Source organism: Podarcis filfolensis (genome assembly GCF_964270895.1).
Source record: "Podarcis filfolensis genome assembly, chromosome: 15".
Lineage (NCBI taxonomy): Eukaryota > Metazoa > Chordata > Lepidosauria > Squamata > Lacertidae > Podarcis > Podarcis filfolensis.
The window spans coordinates 33892009-33907650 of NC_139618.1; the positions used below are offsets into that span (position 1 = coordinate 33892009).

General features: G+C 47.7%; 1 protein-coding gene across 5 annotated transcripts in view; it reads right to left on the reverse strand.

The window, feature by feature from the left end:
- FEZ1 (fasciculation and elongation protein zeta 1) overlaps positions 1-15154 on the reverse strand; it is a 49921-nt gene extending 34767 nt beyond the window's left edge. For 2 of the 5 annotated variants that reach the window (XM_083588911.1, XM_083588910.1), the window contains exons 1-3: positions 14604-15149; positions 5592-5933; positions 863-962 (exon numbers count right to left, since the gene is read on the reverse strand). In XM_083588911.1, the coding sequence (XP_083445037.1) occupies positions 863-962; positions 5592-5902 (411 nt within the window). In that variant the 5' untranslated portion in view covers positions 5903-5933; positions 14604-15149. Of the gene's footprint in view, positions 1-862; positions 963-5591; positions 5934-14246; positions 14495-14603 lie in introns of those variants that run through there. The other 3 variants (XM_083588908.1, XM_083588912.1, XM_083588909.1) reach the window with 3 other exon arrangements.
- Positions 15155-15642: the final 488 nt, after the last annotated feature.

Here is a 15642-nt window from a genome sequence, read left to right on the forward strand (position 1 = left end):
GTCTCATCCCAAACCAACGTATGATGTCCTGCCAGTCTCCAGAGTTTCCTATCCACTGGAGAGTTAAAGGTTTGTCCTTCATTTCAAAAAATCACAAGCTAAGAAGACAATAATTGGTGTTCCTTATCTCAGAATGCTCTAGCATAGACCAGAGCCTTATAGTGAATCCTATTTCTGACATCTTCATCAGGCAAAATCCTAACCCCAGCCCCCACCCCTCTCGTTCTCCCGTTCAATAGGTTTTGTTGGGAGGAGAAGGCGATAGAGGACCTCACTTCTTCCAAGTGGTCTAACACAAGAGCCTCCTCCCTCTAGCCTTTCAACAACACTCCAAAAGGGCACACTGCAGATGCAGAAGGACCCAGACGATCCTTTGCTCTGTGATGTGTGTATTCTTTTAGCCATCACAGTCACCATTGTCCTGAAGGCTGGCAAGCTATTGTTCTGAACGTGTCAGGGGTAGAGGCGGTACAAACATCGCCAATGTCAATCTCAGAGCGAACAACAGCCTAGAGGACAATGCCTCCCTTGACACACACATATCAAGCTGTTTCATTCACTGTTTCCCCTCATTATACATGCCTTTCCATTACCAAAGGACGGTGACCCCAATTCAAGGATTGCTGAGGGATCTGTTCAGCTACCTGACAAGAGCTTCGTTCTCACATTCGATTATTCCTGCTTCCTGGAATGGCAGCCAGATGTAATTTTTGTTTTGCATGCATTCCTGCAGCTGCTTAACCGCTGTCCTCCCATTTCGCTGTGCTTCAACAGCATACTGCTGCCCAAGCTTGCCAATGATTATTTCATCTTATGATTCATGGACGGGAAAGGGGGGGAGGACACAAATCCAAGGAAGTACCTCTGTGTCGGAGACGTTGCCATTTAGCACCTCGATGTTAGGATCCCTCCAGTCTTCGGTGATGGATGGGATGTAATTGTCTGTAAGAGCATCCCAAACCCTGGAGAGAGAAAAGGCAAGAGGTTGTTAATGGAGGAAAGCTGCCTTGACAACAGGGGTGCACCCCTCGGAGCAATTGGCTCAGCGGGCAGCGTTCAAAAGGGAGCAGGAGGAAAATAAGAGCCACAAGGCCGCCACATCCAGTTCAGCTGAATGGTCCCAGTCGCAAACAATCACTAAACCAACTACGATGTCCAAGGTGAACACAGTGCTGTAGTTGAGCTGAACTGAATTCTCTTTGCTGAGATCAAGTTCAAAAATATTAAATGACAGGAGGGGTTCTAATTCAGTTTTAACATGAAAAATATTCAGTCTATGAAACAATGGTTTGGATCAAAAAGGTGCCCTTCTGATAGCAAAAGGTGTCCTTCATATGCAGAAGGGTCCTTTTGCCCCAGCAATGGGCAGAAGGTAGACTGGGATCTACTGGCAGACTCTGGGAGGTTTCCAGTAGATCAGCAAAGATCTGAGACGTCTGCTATTTTTGGTTGCACAATTGGAACAGACTGGAAGTTCTTACGCAACAAACCCACTTCCCCCCTAATTTTGGACTTTTTGCGATAAGGAAAATGACAGAAAAATGCACTCAAAACTAGTCTAACACTTGCTTTGACGCAACATCATCTAATCTCCCTGCAAAGAAGTTAGAATGAATGCTCTTTAAATAGCTAACCTCGTCTAACCTTCCTGTAAAAAAATCAATGAATGGTCAACAAACAGGCCCTACAAAGTGCCCAGGATGGCTAAATTAGGCTACTGAAATGACAAAAGTTTAGGTAATCAGAAGCAGACTTTTGTGTGAAAGCCTGAGCTCAGTTCTGATAATGAAAGCAAATTTATAGGCTCATCATTTCCTCAGGGACATCCAGTTCCTTAATTCTAACTGCATGTCTTTTGTACTTGGCTCTGCCTGACAGAATTTTGGGTTCTAGATCAAACAAGATTCAACTCTGCACATCCCTGTTTCACACCTCATGCAAGAGCATTGTGTGAGGAAAAACAAAACTCAGTCTAACAACTTTCTTCCACTAGCACAAGACAAGAAGCAGCCAAAGATCTGCTACAGAACCTCCATATTTTGCAACTAAGAGAACTGTGAGCATAATGAGGTTCTTTAGATGCAGCCAATTGGTTGCAATCATTAAAATGTTTGCTTCCAAACACTCTATTCAGATTAACCCTGCCATTCCAAAGGAGTAAACAATAAGTTTTCATAACAGCACCATCAGACCAGTCACTATGATTCTTGTTTTAACTGACATGAGAATTGAAGCAGAGAAATCTTGGCATCTTCTGGTTTGATGCCTGATTCCCCAAAGAAGGCAGTAAGGCAGGTCAGGAATTGCAGAACCACAGATAGCTACAAGTGAGCAACTTGCCCATCAAAGGTTGAAAGCAGGCAAAGCATCTCTAAGTTTCCCCAGCCACTCTGGGCGGCTCCCAATCAAGTGTTAAAAACAGTACAGCATTAAATATTAAAAACTTCCCTGCCTTCAGATGTCTTTTAAAGATAGGATAGCTGCCTATTTCCTTCACATCTGAAGGGAGGGTGTTCCACAGGGTGGGTGCCACTACCGAGAAGGCCCTCTGTCTGGTTGCCTGTAACCTAACTTCTCACAATGAGGGAATCGCCAGAAGGCCCTCGGCGCTGGATCTCAGTACACATTCTACTCATGTAAAAACACGCTGATTCCCAAACCGTCCGCGGGCCGGATTGAGAAGACAATTGGGCCGCATCCGGCCCCTGGGCCTTAGGTTGCCTACCCTTGGTTTAAATGCATCTCATAATATTACACAATCACAATGGTATCTGCATAATATTTGTGCAGACAGCTGATACGGAGGAAGCATCTTCACTGTTTTGACAGCCAAAGCAAACCTAGGATCCTTTTCGTGGAAGGAAGCATAAATTCTCTTTGTTTTGTACTACAACGGCCAGATTTTCATTTGCTTTTTCTTTCAGCTGTTGAATCTGTTGCTTCCCTGTTTGGTTCCTTGCAGCTGGCAGAAGTCTCCCCAACCCTTGGCTTAACCCCATCAATGTTTTGCCTCTCCTGAATAGACACGTTGTTTACTAGTATAGAGACATATCAGAAGAACCTCATGTTTTCCCAAAACTCAGTTACACAAAACATCTTATTGTCCAATAAGAGTGCTCCCACTCCCGGAGAAATCAGTGAGGAAACACACATCTTTCCCCACGGAACTTTATACCAATGGAACTAGTCCTCATGGAGAAAGCCCCCTCTCTTTTCTTATTACAGTGGTACCTCGGTTCTCGAACGTAATCCATTCCAGAAGACAGTTCAAGTTCCGAAACGTTCGAAAACTGAGGCGCCAAAAGGCTGTCTGCAAATTCAATTGAGAAAATTGAAAAACACACAGCAGAAGCCATTCGACTTCTGGGGCGCATTCATAAATGGAAGCATTTACTTCTGGGTTTTTAGCATTCGGGTTCCAAAATGTTTATCAACAGACACATTCAGGAACCGAGATAAAGTTAGGTAAAGGGACCCCTGACCATTAGGTCCAGTCGTGGCTGGCTCTGGGGTTGCGGTGCTCATCTTGCTTTACTGGCCGAGGGAGCCGGCGTACAGCTTCCAGGTCATGTGGCCATAATGACTAAGCCGCTTCTGGCGAACCAGAGCAGCGCACGGAAATGCCGTTTACCTTCCCGCTGGAGCAGTACCTATTTATCTACTTGCACTTTGAGGTGCTTTTGAACTGCTAGGTTGGCAGGAGCAGGGACCAAGCAACGGGAGCTCACCCCGTCGCGGGGATTTGAACCGCCAACCTTCTGTTCGGCAAGTCCTAGGCTCTGTGGTTTATTATTTAATTTATATACCACCCTATACCCAGGGGTCTCTGGGCAGTTCACAGAATAAAAGCAAGATATGAAACCACAAAATACCTAATAAAAAAACAACAACAACCCTTTTCTGAAGTAAGAACAGTGTTATATTCCAAGAAAAAGAGGTGCTGAAACTCAGCTCCCTCGTTCTCGTACAATGGCAATGGCGCCCACCTGAGAGGTGCCAGAACTAAGTTCCAGTGAGTTCCGGCTGAAAAAAACCCACTGAGTAAGAGCTATGGGAATCACCCATGGACCTCTCAGGTATGGTCCCATTTCAGATGCAATGACCTTACTTATTAGCTCAAGTTTGCTGCTTTTGAACCAGACTGTTTCCAGGAATGCTCACCTCTTCTGATGTTGTGGATGTGAGGAATATAGGAAAGGATTCAATCACATCATATAAGAACAGGCCACCAATATATTTGCATTTGCTAATATATATGTGCGCAAATGGAAAGTTAGGAGCAGCTAATAATTTCAATGGAAATGCAACACCTCTCTCCACAGTGCAGAAGATTGTGGTGCTAACTCTTGATAGGCAACTTCAAAGCACCTTCTTGTGGTCCTTTAACCTTCAAAACTTCACCACCCAGACTTGGACCAAACAGCCCATTAACAGCAAACTCCTTCGAATGCAGGACTGTCCTTTGACATCCTTCAAATATATGCTGCTTTTTCATATAATAAATGTCTGGCTCCTCCAGCCACCTCCAGAACTACAGTTCCCAGAGTTCCCAGGCAACTTTCCCTGGCTGCAGCAGGCCAATGGCCCACCCAGCCCAACAGTAACTAAAGCCCATATTTATGTTCTTGTTGTTACTATTAGTCTTTTTCAGTGGTGACTGGTGTCGTGGCACAGGGTCACCCTCTCAACACTGGCATCGTGAAGCTTACTTGGACATAGCAGAGGCAGAGAGTTCAGGCCTGCACAGAGGCATCAGCTAAGCCAACCTGGGGCACCTGTTGTGGCATCTGCACACCCACAAACCCCTGTCGCCCTGCAATCCACAGCTGCATCAGTATTGGGAGGGCGGTTCTGCCCTGCATTTTCCTGCGTTTCTTGTACTGCATTTCTATTTAAAGGGACTTGAAGCAGTGTGTGGGTGGGGAGGGGAGGGAAAGCTAAAAATGAAATGAAATATTTCTAGCGACATCTTTAGGTGTTTTCCAAACTTCTTGCAAAGTACCTTGCAAAGGCAGCATGGCCTGAATGCAGGCAAGAAGGGACTTTCAGTAAATAAATAAGGCAATACAGTAGAGAACAAGAACCTGATTTAAATTAGAGAGCAAAAGCACGGGAAGCAGAGGGAAAGAAAGAAAAGGGAGTGGCAGAGAGAGAGAGAGAGAGCATCAACTTGCCAACTTTGGGTTTTAGCCCTGCACAATGCCTGTCTGCGGCCTTCAAGAGCAAAAAGGTTTCCTTGGCCTTGTGGTATGGCACTTTCTTCTCTCTTCTTTTAGAAGTTTGGGTTTTTACATTTACAAATCTGCTCTATGAAGGGCGGGGAGTGATAGCCAAGGGCCAACCAACCAGCACTTGAGAATGGAAGAAGTGGTTTTATATGACTGATGCAGAGGCCAGCCAATCAGTGTTGTGCAACTCCAGATTCTGCAGAGAATCAAAATAAAACAGGTTCCCTCTAGAGTTTACTTTGCAGAGATGGGAAAATAGTAGAGGTTGTTTTTTTTTCCTTTTCTATATAAGAGCTTAATGCTGACACTATTTACTTCTGTACATATACTTAACTTTCTCCAGCTGACCATTGATCTACTTACTCCTCATCCTGCAGATTTTCCTCCTCTTCTTGTATCTGGAGCTGGTTTTTCACAGGGGCCAAGTTTTCAGTTTTGGCATTGTAATTCCGAAAGCAGACATTGAGCTTCTCGTCAAATTCATTGACCAAATCTTCCATGGACTTGAAGCTGATGATCTCAGAGGAGAAGTTCTCAAGCTCAGAAAGGGAGGGGTCTTCCAAATGCCGAGGAGAGGAGCCATAAAAATAATGAGATTTCTCTTCCCTGTCTTCAATGTAGCACGGCCTCAGATCTTCAAACTCTTCATCCAGGCTTACCAGAGGGGCTTCCATCTTAGGTAGCCTAATGGAAGAGGGGAGACTTCTGGAACACAAAGGACATTAATGAGCCAATAGTAGTATACATTCAATGATGCAAGAACAGCCCTACAGCCATAGGTATGTGTCATTGTAGCATCAGAAATGAGTTACTCTCTAGGGTAGGAACTTTTCAGGATGGAGCATTTCTGCAACAGCAGCAAAGAAGGAGGACCTCAACTCCCTAGTGCTGTGGTGGTATAAACACTAGGATTACAATGGGTTAAGACCCAGACAACCCAGAAGGCATTTCCCACCCCATCTCCCCAAAACAGTACTTCTGTCTTGTTAGGATTCAACCTCAATCTGCTAGCCACCATCCATCCTCCAACCACCTCCAGACACTCACACAGGACCTTCACCACCTTCACTGGTTCCAGTTTGAAAGAGAGGTAGAGCTGGGTATCATCTGCATACTGATCAACACCCAGCCCAAACCCCCTGATGATCTCTCCCAGTGGTTTCATGTAGATGTTAAAAATCATGGGGGAGAGGATGAAGCCCTGAGGTACCCCACAAGTGAGAGCCCAGGGGTTTGAACACGCAACTGCCAGCACCACTTTCTGGACAAGGCCCAGGAGGAAGGAGCTGAACCACTGTATAACAGTGCCCCCCAGCTCCCAGCTCCTCCAGACGGTCCAGAAGGATTGTCATGACCAGTGGTGTCAAAGGCCTCTGAGAGATCCAGCAGGACAGCTTTCACCTCAGTCCCTGACCTGCCAGGAAGAAGAAGAAGAGTTTGGATTTGATATCCCGCTTTATCACTACCCGAAGGAGTCTCAAAGCGGCTAACATTCTCCTTTCCCTTCCTCCCCCACAACAAACACTCTGTGGGGTGAGTGGAGCTGAGAGACTTCAACGAAGTGTGACTAGCCCAGGGTGACCCAGCAGCTGCATGTGGAGGATCGGAGACGCGAATCCGGTTCACCAAATTACAAGTCTACCGCTCTTAACCACTACACCACACTGGCTCTCCAGGGTTAAAACAACAACAACAACATGGTCCATAAAGGATATTACTCCAGCAATTGCTCAGCTTCCTTCCAAATATCCTGCTTTAATTTGCTACATTTTTGCCTCGTCACCCAATCTGAACCAACTCGGTTTCCAAAGTGTGCTGTTCAGCGCTTTGGATATTACAACCTTTAGAATGAGTTCATCGCAGCAACATGGGATGCAGCCAAAGATCAGGCCTCCTTATCCGATCTAAAAGAAAGCTGCCCATTTGCCTGCTGTTTCCATCTAGCCGTGGTTGCTGGTGGGCGGACAGGGAGACCAAGCTCTTCTGGGTTAAATCTTCTCCATTGTCACAGAAGCCATTACAAATGCGAAGAATCATTTGACCGTCGCTCCGTTTCTGTGACAACCCCGCGCAGCACAAAGAAGCAATTGTTGCTGCCATTTGGGGAGGGGATCTGCATGTCATTTTAAAGCATTCCACAGCTATCCTGAAAGCTGAGCACATGGGGATGGTAAATGCTTTATTATTTTATGCCTATAGCTCAGAGTGGTCCGCATATGGGCTTTCTACTTCTAGAAGAGGCCTTCGACTAGGAGTGGGAGAGAAAATAGATTCAGATCCCATTTAAAGGCAAGCCTACCTAATTCACAAAGGGACGCGGGTGGCACTGTGGGTTAAACCACAGAGCCTAGGACTTGCCGATCAGAAGGTCGGCGGTTCGAATCCCCGCGAAGGGGTGAGCTCCCGTTGCTCGGTCCCAGCTCCTGCCAACCTAGCAGTTCAAAAGCATGTCAAAGTGCAAATAGATAATTAGGTACCGCTCTGGCGGGAAGGTAAACGGCTTTTCACCAGAAGCGGATTAGTCATGATGGCCACATGACCCGGAAGCTGTACGCCGGCTCCCTCAGCCAACAAAGCGAGATGAGCGCCGCAACCCCAGAGTCTGTCACGACTGGACCTAATGGTCAGGGGTCCCTTTTCCTTTACCTAATTCACACTTCCCAAAACAAGACGTGGACTGAAACACAATCCATCCTTCAAATTTGCACTTCTCTGAATTTTGCAATGCGAATAATGTGTACAAAAATGCATATGCTAAAGCAGGGGTCAGCAAACTTTTTAGCAGGGGGCCGGTGCACTGTCCCTCAGACCTTGTGGGAGGCCGAACTATGTTTTGAAGGGAAAAAATGGACGAATTCCTATCCTATGCCCAACAAGTAACCCAGAGATGCATTTTAAATAAAAGGACACATTCTCCTCATGTAAAAACACCCTGATTACCGGACCGTCCATGGGCCGGATTTAGAAGGCAATTGGGCATGATCCGGCCCCAGGCCTTAGTTTGCCTACCCATGTACTAAAGGGTTTGGTGTGCACATGAATGCATATATGAGTAGAAACAAAATACAAAAATTGGGGGGGAATTGCCTTGCAAAAATGTACATATATGGGGAAATGGCAAGAGAATAATAGAACTGCAGAGTTGGAAGGGGACCATGAGGGTCCTCTAGACCAACCCTCTGCAGTGAAGGAATCTTTTGCCCAACGTTGGGATCAAACCCACGACCCGGAGATGAAGAGTCTCAATCACACAAAAATGCCGATGAATTTTCACGCACACTACTAAAAACACACATAAATTGATATGGAAATGTGGAGAACTGAAGCTAAAATTGTGGGGCGGCAGGAAAGGGGGAGAGATGAGAAACTTAGAGAAACCAAAAGTGACATATTCAGCTATTCCTACTTTGGACCAGGGATGGGAACATTGTAAGCTTGCTAGGACAGATCAAGTAGCATTAGTCAGACTGACAATTTTGAGAGAGAGAGAGAGAGAGAGAGAGAGAGAGAGAGAGAGAGAGAGAGGAAGATTTGTAGACTGCTTCGTCACAAAACTCTCTAAGCGATATACATTATATCGCAGGAGTGGTGTAGTGGTTCAGAGCGGTAGACTCGTAATCTGGTGAACCGGGTTCGCTTCCTCGCTCCTCCACATGCAGCTGATGGGTGACCTTGGGCCAGTCGCACTTCTCTGAAGTCTCTCAGCCCCACTCACCTCACAGAGTGTTTGTTGTGGGGGAGGAAAGGAAAGGAGATTGTGAGCAGCTTTGAGACTCCTTTGGGTAGTGATAAAGCGGGATATCAAACCCAAACTCCTCCTCCTCTTCTTATAAATCCCACACCTGTCTACCAGAGGCAATCGGGGCACTGCCCCACCAACAGCAGTCCGCTCCCAGCCACCTCCGACCTTTGTTACTCCTTTCTTACAACCACCTCAGTAGGTAGGCCTGGCTGCCAACTTCCTCCTCCTGAGTCCAAGTTTTTCCTTTTTAGAATTCAGTTAAGACTCTTTAGAGGGACTCAGGCAGAGGCAGGTCCCTCTAAACTCAATGGGACTTCCTTGCAGGGAAGCGTGTAAAGGACCACAGTCCATTCACGCTGCACATTTGATGGACCTTACAGTGGTACCTCGGGTTAAGTACTTAATTCGTTCCAGAGGTCCGCACTTAACCTGTTCTTAACCTGAAGCGCCACTTTAGCTAATGGGGCCTCCCACTGCTGCCGCGCCGCCGGAGCACAATTTCTGTTCTCATCCTGAAGCAAAGTACTTAACCCGAGGTACTATTTCTGGGTTAGTGGAGTCTGTAACCTGAAGCGTATGTAACCTGAAGCGTATGTAACCCGAGGTACCACTGTATTTCCAAGAAAGAGTTCTGGAGACTGAAGTTTACCCCTCGCAGGGTTACTGTTCCCAGCAATCCTTAGCAAACGACAGCGCCCAGAATTCTTTGAGGGGGGAAATGTGCTTGGAAGGCATTCAGGAGTTCGCTTCAGCCAAGTGTTTATTATTACAAAAGGCTCTGTGCCAAGACACCTGCATCCTAATCCGTAATACCGCTCCATGTCTTGTTCCCCTTCCAGCCCACCCGCAACAATAGCTATTCTCTGCCTTGCATCAGAAACCTTTATTATTCCAGTCCTGAACTCTTTCACATAGCTCCTGCCAACAACTAGGAGGGCAGGGGTGGGGGCAGAGAGAGAGAGAGAATTTTTGTCCTTTCACCTCTGTTATGCATAGAGGCCAAGACATCCCCAGCTCCCTCCCCACCCCTGGCCACTGACCTTCCTGGCCCCTTGATCTTTAATTTTATCTGCTTTCGTCTTGAATTCCCATAAAAGGACCCCTCACCAGTAGCAGGAATGACCTCCAATTCCAAGGGGACACATGGCTTCTGGGCAGGCAACAGAGCAGAAGCAGGGCTTCCGATGCGCTGCTTCATTTCACTGCTCAAATTCCCTTTGGCCCAACGCGATGCGACAGAAGCAAACTGAAGGTGGAAGTCAAAGGATAAGCGGAAAGCGGAAAATATTTCCATGAAATCGCCACCGGTTCCTCCCTGCTTTCCACTTTGACAAGCTCCCAAGTACTGAGAGAGGGAGAGAGCGGGAGAGCATCTGCTTAGCAAGCAGGTCACGGGTTCGAATCCCTGCATCTCCAGGTAGGGCCGAAATCCAGTCTGAAATCCCAGAGAGGCACTGCCAGACAATTTTTTATTATGTGTGTATGTATGTATGTATGTATGGTATGTATGTATGTATTTATAATTTCTATACTGCCCTATACCCAAAGGTCTTGGGGAGGTTCACATAAAATATCAAATGCATAAAATCAAAACAAAACCAACAACCCAATAAAAAAACCCCAAAAGAGCCAGCATTTTTTAAAAGGGTATAGGATGTAGATCAAGTCAGGTAAAGGCCTGGTTGAAAAAGAAAGTTTTTGCCTGGTGCCTAAAGGTGTTTAGTGAAGGCACCAGGCGAACTTCCCTGGGAAGAGCATTCCACAGATGGGGAGCCACCACAGAGAAGGCCCATTCCCGTGTTTCCACCTTCCTGACCTCTCGTGGAGAAGGCACACGAAGGGGAGGGGCTCAGAAGATGATCTCAGGGGCCGGGTAGGTTCATATGGGAAGAGGCGGTCCCTGAGGCATTTAAGACTTTATAGGTCAAAACCAGCACTTTGAATTGGGCCCGGAAACTAATCAGTAGCCAGTGCAGTTGGACCAGGATGGGTGTAATATGCTCAAACCGGCATGCTCCGGTGAGCAAGTTGGCCACTGAATTCTGCACCAGCTGAAGTTTCCGAACCCTATGCAGGTTCAGGTGTGGGAGTCTTGGGCCCTCCAGATGTTGCCAAGCAAAAGCAAGCATCATACCCCTCTCTACGCTCCATCCCAGAATGGAAGAAGCATTTTCAGAGTTCTGGGACACAATCCAGCCTGACAAAAGTGCTAGGGTTGTAAAGCAGAACCAGAGAGACACATGGGGTGGGTGAAGTTGTGCAGCCTGGAGAGATTTCCAAGGGCCAAACAAACAGGCCTGGAGGGCCACCTTTAGACCCAGGCCAGAGGTTCCACACTAGTGATCTAGTCCAGTGTTCCCCAACCTTGGGCCTCCAGCTGTTTTTGGACTACAACTCCCATCATCCCTCACTAGCAAGACCAGTGGTCAAGGATGATGGGAATTGTAGTCCAAAAACAGCTGGAGGCCCAAGGTTGGGGAACACTGATCTAGTCCAACCCAGGTTTGGTGCCAGAAGTTGGAACGTCCAGGCTGAGGCTCATGCCTTTGTCAGGGGCTCACACTCACACACACACCCCGGACTTTCTGCACCTCTTTCTCACCATTGCTAATGCCTAGATGCCTGCTGGCTGTCTCCTGGCAAGTGAACAGCTGGCAGAAATAGAAAGATGTGCAGTGGTACCTTGGTTGTTGAACCATTCCAGGTGTCTGTTCGACCGGGGGCGTAGGAAGGGGGGTGCGGGGGTGCAGCCCACCCTGGGTGTCATCCCTGAGGAGATGACAAAATGGCACACTGCGGAGGGATCGCCCTGCACCCGTGGGCAGATCACCCTGCCCCTGCCGCTCCGGGTGTCAAAGCAGCTAGCTACGTCTCTGCGTTTGACTCCCGGAACTGTTCGAAAACCAAGGCACAGCTTCCAATTGACTGCAGGAGCTTCCTGCACTCAATCGGAAGCCGCAGAAGCCACACTGGATGTTTGGCTTCCAAAAAACGTTCACAAACCAGAACACTTACTTCCAGGTTTGCAGCGTTCTAGAGCCGATTTATTCGGGAGCCAAGCCAAGGTACCATTGTTGTGACTGTCGAGGAGACAGCAGTAAACTCACAGCAGGAAGGGAAGCAACAGTCAGAGATGGGAACCCACTGGGGATATTTTGCCCAAGTTCCCCTTCCTAGAAGTCTGAAGCCAGCCCTGGTCCAGTTACTTGCCACAAAGGCAGGCCTCCTTGATATCCACCCATTTAGAGCTCTTGCTGTCAAACTTACAACTTGGTCATGCTGCGTTGGAGGAAGGGCCATAGCCGAGAGAGAGAAAGAGAGAGAGAGAGAGAGAGAGAGAGAGAGAGAGCACATCTGCTTTGCATGCATGAAGGCCCCAGGTTCAGTCCCTGTCAACTCCACGTATGTGCCTGTAGCCCTACACATCCACAGACACTCAGTTCAGACAACACAGAGCTGACTTCGCTCCCAGTGTTACTTACCGTATATCACAGAGAGCCAACACTCTGCATAATGCTACTCTTAAGAAAAACGGTTCCAGATGACTCATGCAAGCAAGCCCAGCCACGTGCTACTACAAGGGAAGGCAATGGACCTGCCCAACCTCCTGGGCCTGGAGGAAAATTCCATGCAGACCTCAAATACAATCATCAGCCAACCCACTGTGAGCAAAGTTCATCCCCTAAGCTTGCTGAAATGCAACAGTCGCCATATTTTTGCAACTCAAATCAGAAAATGTCAGTGGGCATGTAGTTAAGACTGGGCGTCACCCTTCCCCCTCCAACATTTCATAGACCCAGCCAGGGGCATGTTTTTATCATCCTACTCTCACACCAAGTTGAGTTCCCTCTCTGCCAGTTTCGCCTTGCAGGAGATTCTACTCCATCAGTTAAATGCTGCATCAATTTCCCCTAGATATTCTGGGGGGGTCGGAGAGAGAAATATATCCATGAAACTACAGCAGCTCAGTGACAGTTCAAAATATACCTTGACAACTGCAGGATAGTGAATGGTAGCTGGCATACTGCATGATTCTTTAATGTTTGTGTCCCATTTATGTTTCCATTCCCCCCCGGACAGGAAGTTTAACTTTTGAAGTCTCTGGGGAGGGAGCTGAACTCTGAAGAATTACAACTCTAGAAATTTACATGAAAATTTTTAGCAACCCTAAAAAAGTAAACAAAAAAACAACTAGGACAAAAAGTAGGAAAGGTAAATTTCCAGGGGAGGGTACTACTGGAAAACAGGGAGTATCCCTGATAAAAGAGAGGCACTTAATGTATCTGGGGCTGTCTGCCCCCCCCCATAACTTTTTGATTGCCACAACAAACCTGCAAGGTCCATCACCATTATTCCCATCACACAGAGCAGGAACTGGGAAACAGGCCTCAAGTCTCCCAGTTTGTGACCCAATGGCTACTACATTAACCCGGCCATGCCACCCAACACCACCCAGTCGATTGGACCGCTCTGTAAGGCGCATGCTCTGTAAATGTTGGGTGTCAGGCCCAGAGGTCGAGATGTGAGGTAGGTGCTTTGTGCTCTATTGTCCCGTCATCCCCAGACCACCTCTCCAAATGTGCTCTCCTTGCAGAACATAGAGGCCTCCCCCGGGAATATGTCCAGGGCCACAGAGTACAAGAGGTCACCTTGTTTCGTGAGCCAGCCAAGCAACGCAGATACATAACAAAGCCCTTTCCCGATGCTGATCTTGGAAAATGCATGAGCACCATGCCCAGTGCCCCTTCCTTTTTGCCTACACAGCATCCTTCAGTAAAGAGACACAACCTGCCTCCCCTTGCCTGCCCACGTGAACACCCTCCTGCCACAAAACACGCCAGCAACGCCCGTCTCTGCACACCACACAAACTTGCTTTTCTTCCTTAGCTGCACCACAAAACACACTTCGCTAGCAGGGCATTGCAGCTCGCTTCCCAACGCTGGAGGAAAACTACAGCAGTTCCCCATTCCCCACACATGCTCAGCGATGCTACGAGCCAGACGCCCTGTGTATATCCGCCGTCTCCTCTGACTGCCTAAATGTCAAGGAGCATCCACAAAAAGAATTCCCCTCTTACATGCAGTCTTGTAAACAGAACCTCCATTGCCTTGGTAGCAGAAGCATGGGCGGGTTTTTTTGTTTTTGTTTCTTTGCAATTCCCCTCCAACGCAATCCTCTTTGTCTTGTGCAAAGTACACCCGGTCACATCTCCCAGTCCCTTTGCTCAGGGTCCCAGTCAGCCTCCTGTGCGTACACATGCACACAGATTACCCACCTGTACACACAACTCCTCTCACACCATATACACAAATGCAGAAACCTCTTCTCTCTTTCCAAACAAGCAAGCAATCTTCAGGCGCACACACTGCTTTCTCCTTAGTCCGAGAAGCACAGCTGTGCATGTGCACATATGCAATTGTTTGGCTCCCTCCCTTCCCAAGCAGCAATGTTGTTCCATCCAAGCGGCAAAGCTGTCACCTCCAGCTTTGGAAATACAGTATGACGTTGGCCTGGCCTTTTGCATCAGACAATAGAAAAGGGCTACTTAGAAGCCCTGGCGCATGAGCATTATCTCCAGCATTATCCCAACCTCCCCCCATCCCACCCCACCCCAATGTCCACAAATACACACCTGAGTGTGGCAGCAACTCTGCTCTTAGCTCAACATCCCATCTGATGGGTCCAGATGACAGAAAGGAGAGGAGGAGGAGACAGGGAGAAAAGCAAAAATTATTAGGAGAGCCTGCTGGCAGCTGCCTGCCTGCCTGCCTGTCCAGGAACAGTGCTATTCCCAGCCACTCCACTGCCTCCCTTCTCTGCAGAGCTCGAAAAAGCTGTGGGCTCTGCCTCCCTCATCAATATGCAGTAGCTCCAAGGCAGTGACACCAACAACACAGTAGCCTCCGATCCAGATTCCAGGCCCCTCTAAAGGCTACATGGGAGCCAAGGCGCTAGGAGAAGGGGGGCTGACTGCTCCATAGATGCTCACTGAGATCACAAAGGGCAGCCAATTGAGGGAAGGCATTCGCAGCCAGCCCCCCTGCAATCTTTATCCAAACGCTGAGTCCTGATCAGGCAGTCAACACAACGCTGACAGTGCCCCGTTCCCAGCAGTCTTGCCTTTCCGTATTGAGATGATGGAGTCATCTCAGTACAAAGGAATATTCTCAGCAGCACCAGAGGCCAAGCACATCCGCTCCTAATGAGGCTTCTCCAAGTCTGGGGGAATGCGCCCTTCGCACTAGGGGGAGGAAGCACTGCCGTACAATCTTCTTATGTGTGTGTGAACAGGGAAGATCAGGAGGGGGAACGGTTCAGGTGGAAATATCTGGCGATATTTCAAAGCCCCATTTCCTTAGCTTCTTCTGAGACAAAACATCTGTACTAGGTGGGGGCAGGAGAGTCACTTGGCTGAGATTTCATGGTTTTCTTTGGGTGTTGTTGTTTATCGTAGAAGAAATAATAATGTACTTCATCTCTTCTCTTTTGTGTTTCATAATAGATTGTGAACAATGTGTTCTGAGACCACAGAATAGAAACCCAGATCAATCAAATACAGTAATGTGCAATCACGGGCTATGCAAGAAGTCTTTCTGTTCATCCCTTTTCCTTCACAGAGCATTCCACGGCTGTTTTTCTGCAATAACACTGCAATTATCTAGTTCCGGTAA